At 43.8% G+C, this 16,284-nt stretch overlaps 1 protein-coding gene across 1 annotated transcript; it reads left to right on the top strand.

Annotated features, from left to right (window-relative positions):
• Window positions 1-241: 241 nt before the first annotated feature.
• On the top strand, window positions 242-13,294 carry USP29 (ubiquitin specific peptidase 29). Its single transcript, XM_027514468.1, is given in 14 exon segments — window positions 242-544; window positions 9,426-9,573; window positions 10,566-10,638; window positions 10,641-10,847; window positions 10,850-11,121; window positions 11,192-11,641; window positions 11,644-11,764; window positions 11,767-11,854; window positions 11,856-12,217; window positions 12,220-12,261; window positions 12,264-12,686; window positions 12,689-12,700; window positions 12,703-12,921; window positions 12,924-13,294. Coding segments are annotated over 12 exon segments (2,508 nt in total). The 5' UTR covers window positions 242-544; window positions 9,426-9,573; window positions 10,566-10,595; the 3' UTR covers window positions 13,193-13,294.
• The last annotated feature ends 2,990 nt before the right edge of the window (window positions 13,295-16,284 follow it).

The following is a 16,284-nucleotide window of genomic DNA, read 5'->3' as shown; positions in this document are numbered from 1 at the left end:
GCAATGCGGGAGACCAAGGTTTGATCCCTGGGTCAGGATAGATCCCTGAAGAAGGGAAGGACAACCCACTCCAGTATTCTTGCCTGGAGAATCCCATGCACAGAGGACTGGCGGGCAACAGTCTCTGGGGTCACAAAGAATCAAAGACAACCGAGTAACTATCTTTCCCTCAATTCATGTGACTATTGATTTTTGTCATTACTTCTTACAGACTTCTCTCTCTCTTTTTTTTTCCAGAAAAGAACCCTAAATACTCCAATGGAAGACTTGACAATGAATATAGAGAGTTCTCAAAAGAACTACGAAAGGGAGAGGCGGGAATTCTCCAGCGGTTCAGTGGTCAAGACTCTGCTGTCCCAGCACAAGGATGAGTGCAGTCCCTGGTCAGGGAACTAAGATCCCACAAACTGCAAAGCGTGACCCAAAAAAGGAAACGAGAAAAAAAAAAAGCTGTGGAGAGAGCGAGAGTGATGGGATAAAGATGTGGGTGAAGAGAAGATGAGGGAAGAAGACATCAACTTTGGAAGTTCTGTTCGACATTCATGTAGGTAAACTTGACCGGTGAAAACCTTATTGATAGTTAACCGAGCCTGAACATTAGTTTTACATATAAACACGAGGCACTGTTCCTTGTTGCCTGTTTTAATTTATGCTGAAACTCCTAAGCAACATGATGACCAGAATGTAAGGGAATATTGTTTTACTTGAGATTTTGCCAAGTGAGGAACATCATTTCAAAAATCACAGTGCCCCCAAGCAATGCCATTCAGGCCATCTGAGTTGTCAGTAAATACCTAGTCGGTTGTTGTGTTAAGGGGAACCCACAGGTGTGCAGATAATTTGGCTACATGTGTTTTACTGTTGTTCTGTCGCTAAGTCCCGTCCGGCCCTTTGCGACCCCATGGGCTGCAGCACAACAGGTTTCTGTTCTCCGCTATCTCCCTAGTTTGTTCAGATTCACGTCCATCGAGTCGGTGATGCCGTCCAACCATCTCACCCTCTGTCGTCCCCTTCTCCTCCTGCCCTCGATCTTTCCCAGCATCAGGGTCTTTTCCGGTGAATTGGCTCTTTGTATCAGGCGGCCAGAGTACTGGAGCTTATGTTTGACTTCAAGCAAAATCATGCCAGAACACGTACACAGTGAAATACATGTTATTCTTTTTTATTATAAGGGACTTTCCTTTTGTTTTTCCACCATATTATTGTTAAAACATTATGTTGATGTTTTGATATTATGCATCTAGAAAGGCAGGGTTGGGAGGGGTTGGTGTTGGGGGCTTTTTTGGCCATGACGCTAGTTTCCTGACTGGGGATAGAGCTTGGGTCCCGGTAGTGAAAATGCCAAGTCCTAACCTCCAGACCTGAGGGGAATTCCCTAGAAAGGCAGCATTAGCTAGGAGTCTCGTCTCCGTATGGTTCATGGAGACACAGAACATAAAATACCTGTTATAAAAAGTGAGCCCTGGGTTTGATAAAGTCAAGAAGAACTTAGCCAGGAGAAAGAAAACCGTGACTTTCAAACGGACTTTCTGGTAGATGCAGGGAGCTATGAGACTGAAGTCAGTGGTTAAGGAGGGAAAAGGAACTAATGAATTTGCAAGATATTATGATGAAGGGACCCACTCCAGTGTTCTTGCCTGGAGAATCCCAGGGATGGGGGAGCCTGGTGGGCTGCTGTCTCTGGGGTCGCACAGAGTCGGACACGACTGAAGCGACTTAGCAGCAGCAGCAGCAGCATGATGACGGGAAGGAGAAGAAAAGGAGGTATCTAAGGAGAACTCTTTTTCTTTTTTAAATTAATTTTATTGGTGTATAGCCTCTTTATGACGTTGTGTTAGTTTCTGCTGTTGTTCAGTTGCTAAGTCATGACTCTTTGCAACCCCATGGACTATGACACTCCAGGTTTACCTGTCACTAACTCCCAGAGCTTGCTCAAACTCATGTCCATCAAATCAGTGATACCATCCAACCATCTCATCCTCTGTTGTCCCCTTCTCTTCTTGCCTTCAGTCTTTCCCAGCATCAGGGGCTTTTCCAGTGAGTCAGCTCTTCACATCAGGTGGCCAAAGTATTGGAGCTTCAGTGTCAGCATCAGCCCTTCCAATGAATATCCAGAGTTGATTTTCTTTAGGATGGACTGGTTTGATCTCCTTGCTGTCCAAGCTTGTACACACTTCTTCTTACTGAATGTCAAATTGTGTGAAATGCTTAGTTTCCTGATTGCTAGGCTATGATGTGCCTCTTCCACAAAATGTGACCTCCCCAGTTCGATTCTTGGGTCGGGAAGATCCTCTGGAGAAAGGATAGTCTACCCACTCCAGTATTCTTGGGCTTCCCTGTGGCTCAGCTGATAAAGAATCCTCCTGAAATGCGGAGACCTGGGTTCAATCTCTGGGTTGGGAAGATCCCCTGGAGAAGGGAAAGGGTACCCACTCCAGTATTCTGGCCTGGAGAATTCCATGGACTGGAGTCCATGGGGTCGCAACGAGTCAGACACGACTGAGTGACGTGCGCTGAGGGAGAGGCATTCGCTGTCTCCTCGCTGAGGTAGCCTGCATCTGCAACAGTGCCTGGTGGGTGGTGAGCACCAACAGCTGCTTTTCTAGTGGACGAGTGAAAGTTTCTTGTGAAGATGGGTTGGCTGAAAGCCGGAGTTCATAGAAAACTTACTTGGAGGACGTACAACTATACTTTAAAACTGTAAAGGTGATGGGATTATATGCAATGTGTTTATATACATGTCTATTCATCTAAATTGTACTTTTTTTAAATTTTTATAGGGTTAGGGCGTTTGGGATCTTTGTCCCTGACCAGGGATTGAACTTGCACCCCCTGCATTGGCAGCACAGAGTCTTAACCACCGGGAAGGGGCCACCAGGGAAGTCCCTTAAGTTTAATTTTTATAAATAACATTTATCATATACAACTTAGAAATCTCTAGTCAGAATAAGCATTAAAAAAATACAGAATAAGCATTTAAACCAGAGTTGCTATCCACTGTCTTCTCTGACAGAATTCACATCTGTAAGACCAAAATTATTTGAATAGTAACACTAAGATATTTTATGCCTTTTCAACACTCATTCTCTCACAATTGTACAATGGCATTTTCTAGCAGCTATGTAGTAAGTGATATCACAACAGATTGAATGCAGGTGCATGATTTCAGCTGTCTTCTATTAACTCAGACAACAAATAGATTGCAAAACTGTAAAACAATGCAACTTTTCTCACTTAAAATAATTTTGGGTTTTAGAAAAAAGTAATTAAAAGACGCTTACTCCTTGGAAGGAAAGTTATGACCAACCTAGATAGCATATTCAAAAGCAGAGACATTACTTTGCCAACAAAGGTCCATCTAGTCAAGGCCATGGTTTTTCCAGTGGTCATGTATGGATGTGAGAGTTGGACTGTGAAGAAGGCTGAGTGCTGAAGAATTGATGCTTTTGAACTGTGCTGTTGGAGAAGACTCTTGAGAGTCCCTTGGACTGCAAGGAGATCCAACCAGTCCATTCTGAAGGAGATCGGTCCTGGGTGTTCTTTGGAAGGAATGATGCTAAAGCTGAAACTCCAGTACTTTGGCCACCTCATGCAAAGAGTTGGCTCATTGGAAAAGACTCTGATGCTGGGAGGGATTGGGGGCAGGAGGAGAAGGGGACGACAGAGGATGAGATGGCTGGATGGCATCACTGACTCGATGGACGTGAGTCTGAGTGAACTCCGGGAGCTGGTGATGGACAGGGAGGCCTGGCGTGCTGGGATTCATGGGGTTGCAAAGAGTCGGACACGACTGAGCAATTGAACTGAACTGAACTGAATTATTTTTTAAAAAATCGTGTTACTTATGATAGCATACAATGGGTTGGTGATTGTGGGGAATTGATATATAAAAACATTAAATTGGTCAAAAATAGTACACCCTGGAACACAGGAACTGTAAAACGGTTTTTTTGGGCCTATTCACATTTATTATACAGGTTACACTGAAAAACTAGGAGCCCTATCTGTGTATGCGTGTGTATGTATACACACAAACTGTATTAAAAACTGCAGTGTGTATCTGTGTGTGTGTGTGTAAGCATGACCACATTCAGCCGTTCATCAAATCCTTATCGACTGTCTACTGTCGTGAGCAAGACAGCCTCTTTAACAGAGCACACATCCTGGCAGAAGGAAACAGACAGGAAACACAGAAAGCACTTCAGAAAGTGTGTGTATCGTGTGTCTGTGTGTGTGATCGAGATGCTAGGAAAGAATGTGTAAATCCACTTTTTCACAGAATGACAAATATGATTATTTTAAAATAAAAACTCAAAAACTGAACCTGCCACAATCTAAAAGTGAAAATCATTGCAAAGCAGAGTTTCTACAAAGAATGCACAAGTAGTAAATACGAGTTAGAGAGCAAAGTGGAAACTATATTAAAGCCAGAAGGAAAATGTTAACCACACTACGTGCTGATTGTTGGCATTATCATTAGACTGACATCTATTCTTACATCTTGCTGCTGCTGCTAAGTCACTCCAGTCGTGTCCGACTCTGTGCGACCCCAGAGACGGCAGCCCACCAGGCTCCCCCGTCCCTGGGATTCTCCAGGCAAGAACACTGGAATGGGCTGCCATTTCCTTCTCCAATGCATGAAAGTGAAAAGTGAAAGTGAAGTCACTCAGTCGTGTCCAACTGTTCACGACCCCATGGACTGCAGCCCACCAGGCTCCCCCATCCATGGAATTTTCCAGGCAAGAGTTCTGGAGTGGCGTGCCATTGCCTTCTCTGATTCTTACATCTTACTTTCTAAAAAAAATATATGTACGTGTGAAATTTATGCAAAGTAGACTTTGCATGTATTATTTTGTTTTTCACTCAAAAATATATCTTGTATATCAGTACCTTTCTTATAAACTGACAGAAGCAAGTTTAAAAATATCTTGTAAAACTACATCACAGTATCAATGAAAACTCAATCAACTATCTATAAATTATAATGTAAGCTTAAATTAAAAATGTCAAATGGTGAAAACTGCATTGTGTCCATAAGAATAACTGATAGCCTTCATTTGTAAAGAATTTTTATAAATTAATGGGGGAAAAGTTAATTCACCTTTAACTTAAGAGATAATCAAAAGCATTAGTAAGCAGCCAAAGAGAAAACGTAATTATCAAAAAATAGAGAAAGATGTAGAAACACTTGTACTACAAATAAGATACATTTCTGCTAACCTACTGATAAAAACTAAATGATTGTAATACATCAGTGATGGAAAAGGTGAAAGTTGCTCAGTCGTGTCCGACTCTTTGCAACCCCGTGGACTGTAGTCCATGGAATTCTCCAGGCCAGAATACTGGAGTAGGTAGCCTTTCCCTTCTCCGAATCCAGAATCTTTCCAACCCAGGGATCGAACCCAAGTCTCCCACATTGTAGGCAGATTCTTTACCAGCTGAGCCACAAGGGAAGCCCAAGAATACTGGAATGGGTAAGCCGAACACTTCTCCAGGGGATATTCCCAACCCAAGAATCGAACAGGGGTCTCCTGCATCGCAGGCGGATTCTTTTCCAACTGAGCTATGAGGGAGGCCTAGATACATATTCAAATACTGTCAGTCGTGAAGTCGCTCAGTCGTGTCCAACTCTTCGTGACTCCATGGACTGTAGCCCACCAGGCTCCTCCATCCATGGAATTTTCTAGGCGAGAGTACTGGAGTGGGTTGCCATTTCCTTCTCCAGGGGATCTTCCCAACCCAGGGATCGAATCCGGGTCTCCTGCATTGCAGGCAGACGCTTTACCATCTGAGCCACCGGGGAGTCGATACCAAATACTGTCAAGGTGATGTAAAGAGGTCAAGAGGCAGGTAGCTGTCATCATTCCAGCTTTGGATGAGCATTCCCTTCTGAAAATGCCGATATCCCAGGTCACAGAGAATGGAAAAATCCCTCCCAAATCAACGCGTTGAATCAGGCTTTCTTCATCTCCTACTTGGCTTCCCTCCTGGCTCTGTGGTGGAGTCTGTCCGCCAGCGCAGGAGACGCAGGAGATGTGGGTTCAGTCCCTGGGTCGGGAAGATTCTCTTGGAGAAGGAAATGGCAACCCACCCCAGTATTCTTGCCTGGAGAATTCTGTGAACAGAGGACCCTGTTTCACTTTGAAAGTGAAGTTGCTCAGTCGTGTCCAACTCTTTGCGACCCCGTGGACTGTAGCCTGCCAGGGTCCTGTCTTCCTCGGTCTCCCAGAGTTTGCTGAAACTCATATCCATTGAATCGGTGATGCTATCTAACCTTCTCATTATAGCAAACAAACAAAAACCCAGACACTTAAAGTTCTAGGCTGTGAGACATCAGAACAACCCTTTAAGTTAGACTAGAGGCATGAAGCAGGGTTTCTCAAACAAGATAAGTTGTTAGGCTTGGTTTTGGCAAAGAGTTACAGGTCAACTAGTCAGTGTTAGGCTTGTGGATGTACTAACATAATCTGGGTGATTGGGGAGGGGTGTGCTTGGAATGCTTTTGAGAGTGGATTAACTTACAGGATTGTGGAGGGAGATGAGTTTAAAACATGTTATCTTTTTCTTATAACAATCCTAAGCAATCATTGGAATTAGGAATCAGGAATTATGGAATTAGGCCTGGCTAAGTGGACTCCTGCAGTCCATGGGGTCCTAAGAGTCAGACATGACTGAACAACTTCACTTTCACTTTTCACTTTCATGCACTAGAGAAGGAAATGGCAACCCACTCCAGCGTTCTTGCCTGGAGAATCCCAGGGACGGGGGAGCCTGGTGGGCTGCTGTCTATGGGGTCGCACAGAGTCGGACACGACTGAAGTGACTTAGCAGCAAGCAATCATTGCCCAGATGTGACTGAGGACAGCTCTCCAGACTGACTCATGTCTTTTGGGGATGAACCGTGGCTGGGCAAAGGGCAATTTTTATGTTGGTTTCATTGGGGTTCTGATGCTTCTTTTCTAAAATTAAAATATCAGAGGGGAGTCACCATTCCTGACCGCCTGAAAAGAGATGAGCAAATAAGTGGGGAAAAGAAGGGAAATTAAGAGAGTTTTTTTTTTTTTTTTTAAGTTTCTGAAAACTCTCTGTTTCTGTTTTGAGATGTGTGTCTCTTCATGTCTCTTTCTTTTTTTTCTCTCTCTCTCTGAATTTTGATAATTATCTGCTACAAAAGTTGACCATCTTACTCCATTCCTTTCCTCTGTATATACATTTTAATTTATTTATTTGGCCTGTGCTGGGTCTTAGTCGCTGCCTGGGCTTTCTCTCGTTGCAGCGAGCGGGGCTACTCTCCACTGCAGTGCAGCGGCTTCTCACCGAGGTGCCTCTCTTGGTGCGGAGCCCAGCTCTGGGCACGTGGGCTCAGCAGTTGCAACACACAGGCCTAGAGCTTGGGCTCGGTAGTTGTGACACACGGACATCGCTGCACCGCAGTACATGGAATCTTCCCCGACCAGGGATCGAACTGGGGTCCCTGTATTGCCAGGTGGATTCTTTAGCACTGAACCACCAGGGAAGCCTTCTGTGTTTCTGTTTTGACATGTATGGCTCTCTCCCTTTTGTCCCTTTGTCTCTGTCTCTGAATTTTGCTAATTATCTGGTACACCAGCTCATCACCTTCCCCATTCCCCTCCTCTGTGTATATTTGACATGGGTGGTTGCATACCCAGCATTTATTCTTCTCCCAACCAATTCTTCCTAATGTGGCATTTATCACTCAGTCACATCGACTCTTTGTGACCCCAAGGACTATACAGTCCATGGAATTCTCCAGGCCAGAATACTGGAGTGGGTAGCCTTTCCCTTCTCTGGGGCATCTTCCCAACCCAGGGATTGAACCCAAGTCTCCCACATTGCAGGCAGATTCTGTACCAGCTGAGCCACAAGAGAACCCCAAGAACACTGGAGTGGGTAGCCTATCCCTTCTCCAGGGGATCTTTCCCACCCAGGAATTGAACCGGGGTCTCCTGCATTGTAGGCGGATTCTTTACCAACTGAGCTATCAGGGAAGCCATTCTTCCTAATAAAATTGTCCCAATTTTCCTTGTAACAACCGTTCTGCAATCCAGCCCTCCTATCACAATGAAAGCTTTATCCCCAGTTGCAGGGTAATGATAATTGTTTTAGGATTGACCAGCCCTTGACACAGTGAAATATCAGGTAGTACTTCATGGGAAATAGATGGGGAAACAGTGGAAACAGTGTCAGACTTTATTTTTGGGGGCTCCAAAATCACTGCAGATGGTGATTGCAGCCATAAAATTAAAAGACACTCCTTGGAAGGAAAGTTATGACCAACCTAGATAGCATATTCAAAAGCAGAGACATTACTTTGCCAACAAAAGTCCATCTAGTCAAGGCTATGGTTTTTCCAGTAGTCATGTATGGATGTGAGAGTTGAACTGTGAAGAAGGCTGAGTGCCGAAGAATTGATGCTTTTGAACTGTGGTGTTGGAGAAGACTCTTGAGAGTCCCTTGGACTGCAAGGAGATCCAACCAGTCCATTCTAAAGGAGATCAGTCCTGGGTGTTCATTGGAAGGACTGATGCTAAAGCTGAAAGTCCAGTACTTTGGCCACCTGATGGGAAGAGTTGACTCATTGGAAAAGACTCTGATGCTGGGAGGGATTGGGGGCAGGAGGAGAAGGGGACGACAGAGGATGAGATGGCTGGATGGCATCACCGACTCAATGGATGTGAGTTTGAGTGAACTCTGGGAGTTGGTGATGGACAGGGAGGCCTGGTGTGCTGCAGTTCATGGAGTCACAAAGAGTCGGACACGACTGAGCGACTGAACTGAACTGAACTGAACTGGTTAAATATATCACTGTATCTGTAACTGAAAGTGGGTTCTGGCTGCTCAAAACTCAAAGGCCACTAAAGAGGCCAGGTTGATGGAAAGGAAAATTTGCTTTATTTTAGATGCTGGCAACTGGTGGGGGGGGTTGAACTCCCTCTGCCCTCCCCTCCCCCCCAGCTGACAATCAGGGGCCAAGAGCAGTTATAGACAGAGGGAGAAACAGCAGAAACAGTCGGACTATGCAGAAACAGCACAGTCAGCTCGGACAGTCACCTTGAAGTTGGTCATCAGTGGTCTGACCAGCGTTGTCTTCATTGCTTTAGGTACAATTCATCTTCAGTTCCAGGGTTTGTTCCCATCTCTTTGAGACCAGTTCTCAGAATTGTGGCAGCTTATGTCATGGCTACAGTTTGGTCATCATCTGGTGGGGGTTTCAGTATCTACAAGACAGCTCATAAGATATAGCTCAGAATATTATCTATCGTCCTTGAGAAGGAGCTAAAGGTCCTTTACTCTGCTTATTGACTAAACTATTACTATTTGATCTCCTTTGACTGTTTTCCTTTGCTTCTGCATTTTCTCACTTCTCTGATTAAACTTATTCTTTGGCTAAAATTTTTCCACAGCCTAAAGGCAGGCTGAGGACATGGGAGGCAAGAACCATAGGGTCCTCCTCCACTTCACATGAAGAATAGGAGAAAACCCAGACGGGAGAATGCTGGTAAACCGATTTGCCCAATAATCAGTGGTGCTTAGGACAAAGACAGCATTAAGGTAAGAAGAAAACGTTGGCATGTAAAAGAGAAAAGCCAGGGACAGGACTGTGAAGTCACTGAATGAAGAGGCTAGCTTTTTGTTCCAGTAAAAGTATAGAACTGCCTCTTACAAATTGTAAGCTGTATAGATCTGCAAATAACTGCTCTAAGGACATGTTTAGAGGCCCGATCCTAAGCCTCCTCTTCTCCCTGGCTATAAAACTCAGGTTTAATTGGTTAGTTGACTTCATTCTGCGTGATCAAATGCCACAGGAAAGAAAACTCAGAACCAAATATAGAAATCCCCCTTGGCTTACCTAAATTCAGCAGCATGACTGGGTAACATTAGTTACCCACCTTTTAAGCCATCCTTCGTCACCCGCCCCTCCTAACAGCCCCCCGAAAGAGCTTATATTTTTTTTAACGTTCTTTTTTCTTTTAAAAGTTTTTGTTTGTTTATTTTTGCCTGCGCTGGGTCTTCATTGCAGTGTACGGGCTTCTCCTTGTGGTGGCTTCTAGAGCATGGACTCAGTTGCTCCACAGCACGTGAGATCTTCCAAGATGGGGGATTGAACCTGTGTCCGATAAGTGGATTCTTATCCACTGCACCACCAGGAAAATCCAAAATTGTATTCTGAATCTATGTCTTCTGGAGAATTGCCAGGCTTCCATGCTAACTCTCTCGGTCATGTCCAACTTGTTGTGGCTCCTCTGTCCCTGGGATTTCCCAGGCAAGAATACTGGAGTGGGTTGCCATGCCCTCCAGGGGATATTCCCGACCCAGAGCTCGAACCCACGTCTCCTTCAGCTCCTGCACTGCCGGCAGGTTCTTTACCACTGAGCCATCAGGGAAGCCCAAGAACTGCCATAGCTTTAGCATGTAAGTAGTCCCCCAAAAGTGTCTTTTAGCTAAGCCTAAGGAGAACACAGAATGAATTTTATTACATAGGGTTTTCCACTACTGAGAATACATTCTAGATTAAAGTGTGTGTGTGTCCTTTTTTTCTTCAGGTTACATAAGTTTTCCTTGCAAAGAAGAGGATGAATCCTCTAAAGATACACGGCTTTGTTCGCATTTGGAGCAAGAGAGAGAAGCTCTCGTGGAAACAGTGGAAGGAGAGAAGGAAATTAGCCTGGCAGTCATCTTCAACTCTGAAGGATTTATCCGGGTTTTTCAGCTCAGCAACAATTTTACAAGTGTGGTCCTTACACACTGTGGAAAGAGACAAAGCTGTCTGCCTTTAACTCTGCAAAACAACAGCTGCTTGCTCATTAACAAATTATCCTACAGGGACCTGAACAGTTGAAGGCCTTTCTGGACTCAGTCTGTCAAAACAAATCCCAGCCACCCATGAAACACAATCGTGATTGGGGTGTTTTTGGTGGGAGGAACACACAGAAGGAAACTCCATCTCACCAAGTCCGTGACACGCCCTGCGATGCACCCTTTAATACAGAAAAAGCAAATGAAACTCTTGTTCAAGTCACCAGCTCTTGCCAGAACAGGACTCTTAGAAAATCAAGGAACAAAGCGGGAAGAAATGCTATCACCTGGTCGAGAGATGAATGAAGGGTCTCTGAAAGAAAGTGACCCTGAACTAAATGGAAATTGAAGACCGATTCCTTTGAGTATGCAGAAAGTAACAAGGATGAACTGTTGCATTCAGAAGGTCAAGAAAAACAGAAATTCAACCTGTGGATCTACATGCAAGACCATCTCTACTGAAAATGCCAATCTAGCTCAGACTGTTGTCTCAATCCAGGCTCTCTCTTGCAAAACAGGTTTGGAGTTTCCATCAGAACAAATTTATAGCCATGATGACCTAAGATGGGATGACCTTGACACTCACCCAGAATTCTGGCAAGGGTTCCCCAACCTGGGGAACACCTGTTACATGAATGCGGTTTTGCAGTCACTGTTTGTGATTCCCTCATTTGCTGATGACTTACTCACGAAGGGCATATCGTAGGAGGAAATTCCCTTTGTTGCTTTTATCACGTGCCTGACCCAGCTACTTGCTTTAAAAGATATTTGTGACCTGGAGGGCAAGAAAAAGCTACTTGTCAATATCAAAAAAAAAAAAAAAATGCTATTTCAGCCGTCGCAGAGACTTTCTCCAGCAAGGTGCAGTACGACACTTATGAGTTTTTAGGATACTGTTTAGAGCAGCTGAAAGAAGACATGGAAAAATTAACCACCACTTTGAAGACTGAGAGGAAACCGGGGATGGAAATTCATCTTCGCAGATGTATGTGGATAATGCTGCCTGCCAGACATTTGTTTGTCCCGTTGTGGCTAACTTTTGAATGGCAGTGCTCCATTATCTGTAAAGCCTGTGGACAGGTCGTTCTCAAGACAGAGCCAAGTCATTATCTTTCTATCAACCTTCCCCAAGAAACGAAACGACAACCGTCCTCTATTCAGAATTCTTTTGATCTTTTCTTTAGGGCAGAAGACCTTGAGTATAGCTGTAATGAATGCACCCACGAGACATCTGTTGCAATGCACAAATTCAGTAAGCTTCCCAGAGTGCTCATCGTCCATCTGAAATGCTATAGCTTTAATGATGCTTGGTTGCTAGTGAAGGATAACCAACCAGTTGCTATTCATAAAGTTTTAAACTCATCTTCTCATTGCAGTGAGAGCACCAAGTCACCTTTTCCTACACCAGTAACACACCTCCCGGTGACTCCAAAATGCTAGAAGTCGTGCAGAGATGGTTTCTGAGATCCTTGCCCCATCGTCACCTTCAAAGAAGTTGGTCTCAGAATCCAGCGATTCCTTGGCAAAGAATGCTGAACCACTAATGTTCCAGAAGATCGCTGAAGGGTCAAGCCAAGAACAGCAGCAGAAAGACCTGGAAAATGGTCCTAAATGGAATATAACAGCTTCAGAAATGGCAGCAAAGGAGCTGCCAGCAGCTGACTCAGGGATGGATCAAGAACACACGTATCTTATGATCTGTGAAGATGAAAGTGAACTTACTAGCAGCCCACACCAAGTCTCAGAGAGGCTCAGCTCCACGAGGCGCCTGAAAATCCAGACCTTAAGAGATCTGAGAGAGCCACGCATTCGTAGAGCAGACGTGGGCAGTGTCACGGAGTCCACTGAAGACTTGTATAGGCTCATGAAAACAGGATTCCAGAAGATCTCAAGGTGTGGCTGAAAAACTGCAGAAGTGCAGTAGGAAAAGAATCGTCAAGGAATTCCCCTGAAGGGAATCACCTCCAGGTGTCAGGGGGCTGGGTGCCCAGGAATACACAGAAAAGGACTTCCAGGATCATCAGAAAGATCACAGGGACTCCCTCGGTGCTTTGGGTTCTGATACAAACCCTGGAATTTTAGACAGGGAGGACACAGAAACTGAAGCCGAAGGGTAAAAGGAAATGCCTACCAGCTTATCCGTGTCATCAGCCATCTCGGGAGCCCCCCAGATTCAGGCCATCACATCAGCGATGTTTACGACTTTCAGAAGCAGGCCTGGTTCACGTACCATGACCTACTCGTATCAGAAATGCAAGAGTCCGTGATGCAGGAGGCTAGGCTTCACACTGGATATATCTTCTTTTATATGCACGATGAGATCTTTCAGGCGCTTTTGAGAAAGGCAAGGAATTATCACTTAGAGTGCAGATAAGGGAGATCCCTCAAGAGGCATAAGATGACTCTGGACTTCACTGGTGGCTCAGTGGATAAGAATCTGCCTGCCAGTGCAGGGGACACAAGTTTGATTCCTAGTCCAGAAGATCCCTCATGCTGCAAAGCAGCTACGCCCGTGCGCCACAACTACTGAGCCTATGTTCTAGAGCCTGGGAGCTGCAACTGCTGACGCTCGGGCGTCTGGTGGCCATGCTCCACGGCTAGAGAAGCCACCGCAATGAGAAGCCTGCTCCCTGCAGCTGGAGAGGAGCCCCTGCTCACCGCAACGAGAGAAAGCCTGCTCACCACAACGAAGACCCAGAGCAACCGAAAAGTAAAAATAAACAAAAATTTTAAAAAGAAAGAGGTTTAACTTAAAAAAAAAAAAAGGAAAGAAAGAGATGACTCTTGCACAAATCTGCTTGCCTGCTTCACCCAGTCCCTCTTCCTCCGTGGAAGGAAGATTCTGAACTCTACCCAGAGATGAGAAGACAAGGAGCTTGAGGGTGAAGTTCAAACAGAAACTTCTCATGGGAAATAAGCATGCTAACTCTGCAGCAGACCCCGAAGCTCAAACTGAGATGGGTCGTCCTAGCCTGTAAGATTGGAAAGTCGCTTTTTGTGTTAATGGGGTGATTTTCAAAATGTTGGTCCTGCAGCAGCAGCAGGAGCAGGAGGCTGGTTAGAAATGAACCATCCTGGATCCCGTTTCAGACCAACTGAATCAGAAACTGGGGGTGCGACTCAGTAATTGACAGAGATCTGGTGTTCCGGAAAATATAAGAGCTGCTGCTTTACTGTGAAGAGTATCTCCATATGTTTCACTAGTGTCTATATGAGTTCTTTGTTTTATGTAAAGGATTTTTTGTTTTGTTTTATGTAAAGGATTTTAATTGTGTGTTTTCAAGTTCCTCACACGCATGCATACCTTTCCGTTATAAATGTGTTAAAATAAAAGCCCAACCAATACATGTATCATTGACTGGGCTTCACAAAGTTTTGTGACTGATTACGGGTAAAATTTGCTATTTTACAATACAATCAACTGTATTTTTACATTCTTCCAGGAATTGCAGGGAAATAATGGGAAATTGAGTATATTAAAAAATTATATGAGGTTGATTTTGAAAATTCAAAAGCATCTTAAAATGTTGGTCAAGTTATTAATATGAATAAGACTATAAATATTCATACATGCATAACATAACCTAGTAGCCAAGGCTTAAACAGTCTTACAGTACTGAGTGTCAGTAGGTCATAGGAGTAAGGGTGTGAAAGTTGAGAGGATTTTGTGAGTACAAAGAGATAATGTCCTGGTGAGGAAAAAAAGAACTAATCCTGGTGGGAAATTCCCTGGGGTTCCAGTGGTTAGGACCTAGGGCTTTAACTGCAGGGGCCCAGGTTCAATCCCTAGTTGGGGAACTAAAAAAAAAAAAAAAGGGAAAAAAAAGTCCTGGTGATGTATAAAATATAGGACAAGTTTACACAGTTAGATGCAGAAAAGAGGAGGTGGAAGGAAGCAAACAGAACTATGCATAAGGTTTTTAAAAGTATTATTTTTAGCATTTAAGGGGGAAAGACAGAAAGTACTGTATAAAAAAGAAATACATTTTTTTAATTTAAAAAAAGAATTAAAAATAAAGGAATTTTAAAAAAAAGAAACAGAAACGTGTCAATAATTCCACTATTAGTATTTTTGTGTTCTCTTCCAATCCTACATACGTAACTATGAAATATAAATTTGTTTACACATAAAGTCCAAAATAATGTGCTTGTCAATGTGTTACCTCACCTACTTTGCTCTCTCTACTTCTCACATGTGTGTTTGACCTTCTTGGGCATCACTAAAGGGCAGGGAAAGCAATATAAGCAATAACTCTATAAGCCTACTCAGGCTTAAAACTGAGAGGGTAACAGGCAGGAAGGCCAGGGGTCTCCAAGCAGAGGAAATAGGCTGCAAGTGTCAGACATTTTTCTCTCTCTTAAGCGGCAGGAGGAAACAAACTAGAGATATTTTTTCTTCTCTATATAAATTTAAAAGGAGGTTTCTCTTAAAATACTGGGTTGCCATAATGACACCTGGTTTCACCTGAAGTTAACTATTCTCAAACCTTGAGTTAACCAATGCATTTTTCTTATGGAAATATTTGTCTTAAGCTATGTTAATGTACCATGCATTTACCCCAGACTCTGTCTTCAAGTCGGTTAGCCTAATGGCTCAGAACCCACTTGACAAACCAGTATGTTATCCTCAGATACTGTTCCCCTAATCTATGTAAACGAAACTATTTGTATGGTAATCTGCCCTTCTACAAGATTCAAGACAACCATTTTATGGCCCAGGATGAATCATCTGGTGCCAAGATTATCCCAAAATGCATCTTATGGATGGGGGGCCTGGTGCCATTCTGAGTTTTAAGACACTCCTCACTGCTAGTGACTATACAACATCCAGCTGAAGACTAGCAGGGGGGTACTCTTTCTGCCCCCTTCTGAGGCCTATGTCAGAAGCTTTCTCTATCTCCTTTATACTTTAATAAAACTTTATTACACAAAAGTTCTGAATGATCAAGCCTCATCTCTGGCCCCAGATTGAATTCTTTTCCTCTGGAGGCCAAGAATCCTGGCGTCTTTTCGTTCAGCAACAACCTTTCAGCATGTTGTAAAGCCCTTTAAAAAGTAACAGCCAAAAAAAAAAAAAAAAAAAGTAACAGCCAAGTTTTGTGAATGGAAATGTAGGGCTCAAGTCATATTCTGCTTTCAAAGTCATAACAAGTACAGATGAATTAAAATGAAAAAATAAAACAAGTAACTCTAAAACCCATTGCATTTACAGATGCCATGAGAAGGAAGGCCACCAATTCCAAGGTCAAAGTCTCCTTCACACCACGATAGCCCCACTGACTCGTGAAGCCAAAGGTGGAGTCACACATGCTGATTTACATAAACCAACCTTGAAGGCAGTGAGTTTAAAGAAAACTACTGGGCTTCGTGGGTACCAGAGATCTGCAACATCCGACGATTCCCCGGACGCTTGCTTTTCATTTAACCCCTTTATACATAATGTAATTTCCTCTCTCATGTCCTCAC

This window comes from Bos indicus x Bos taurus, chromosome 18 (assembly GCF_003369695.1).
Source record: "Bos indicus x Bos taurus breed Angus x Brahman F1 hybrid chromosome 18, Bos_hybrid_MaternalHap_v2.0, whole genome shotgun sequence".
NCBI classification, from domain to species: domain Eukaryota; kingdom Metazoa; phylum Chordata; class Mammalia; order Artiodactyla; family Bovidae; genus Bos; species Bos indicus x Bos taurus.
The sequence above is the reverse complement of the archived record's forward strand: the minus strand, read 5'-3'. Positions and strand labels throughout refer to the sequence as shown.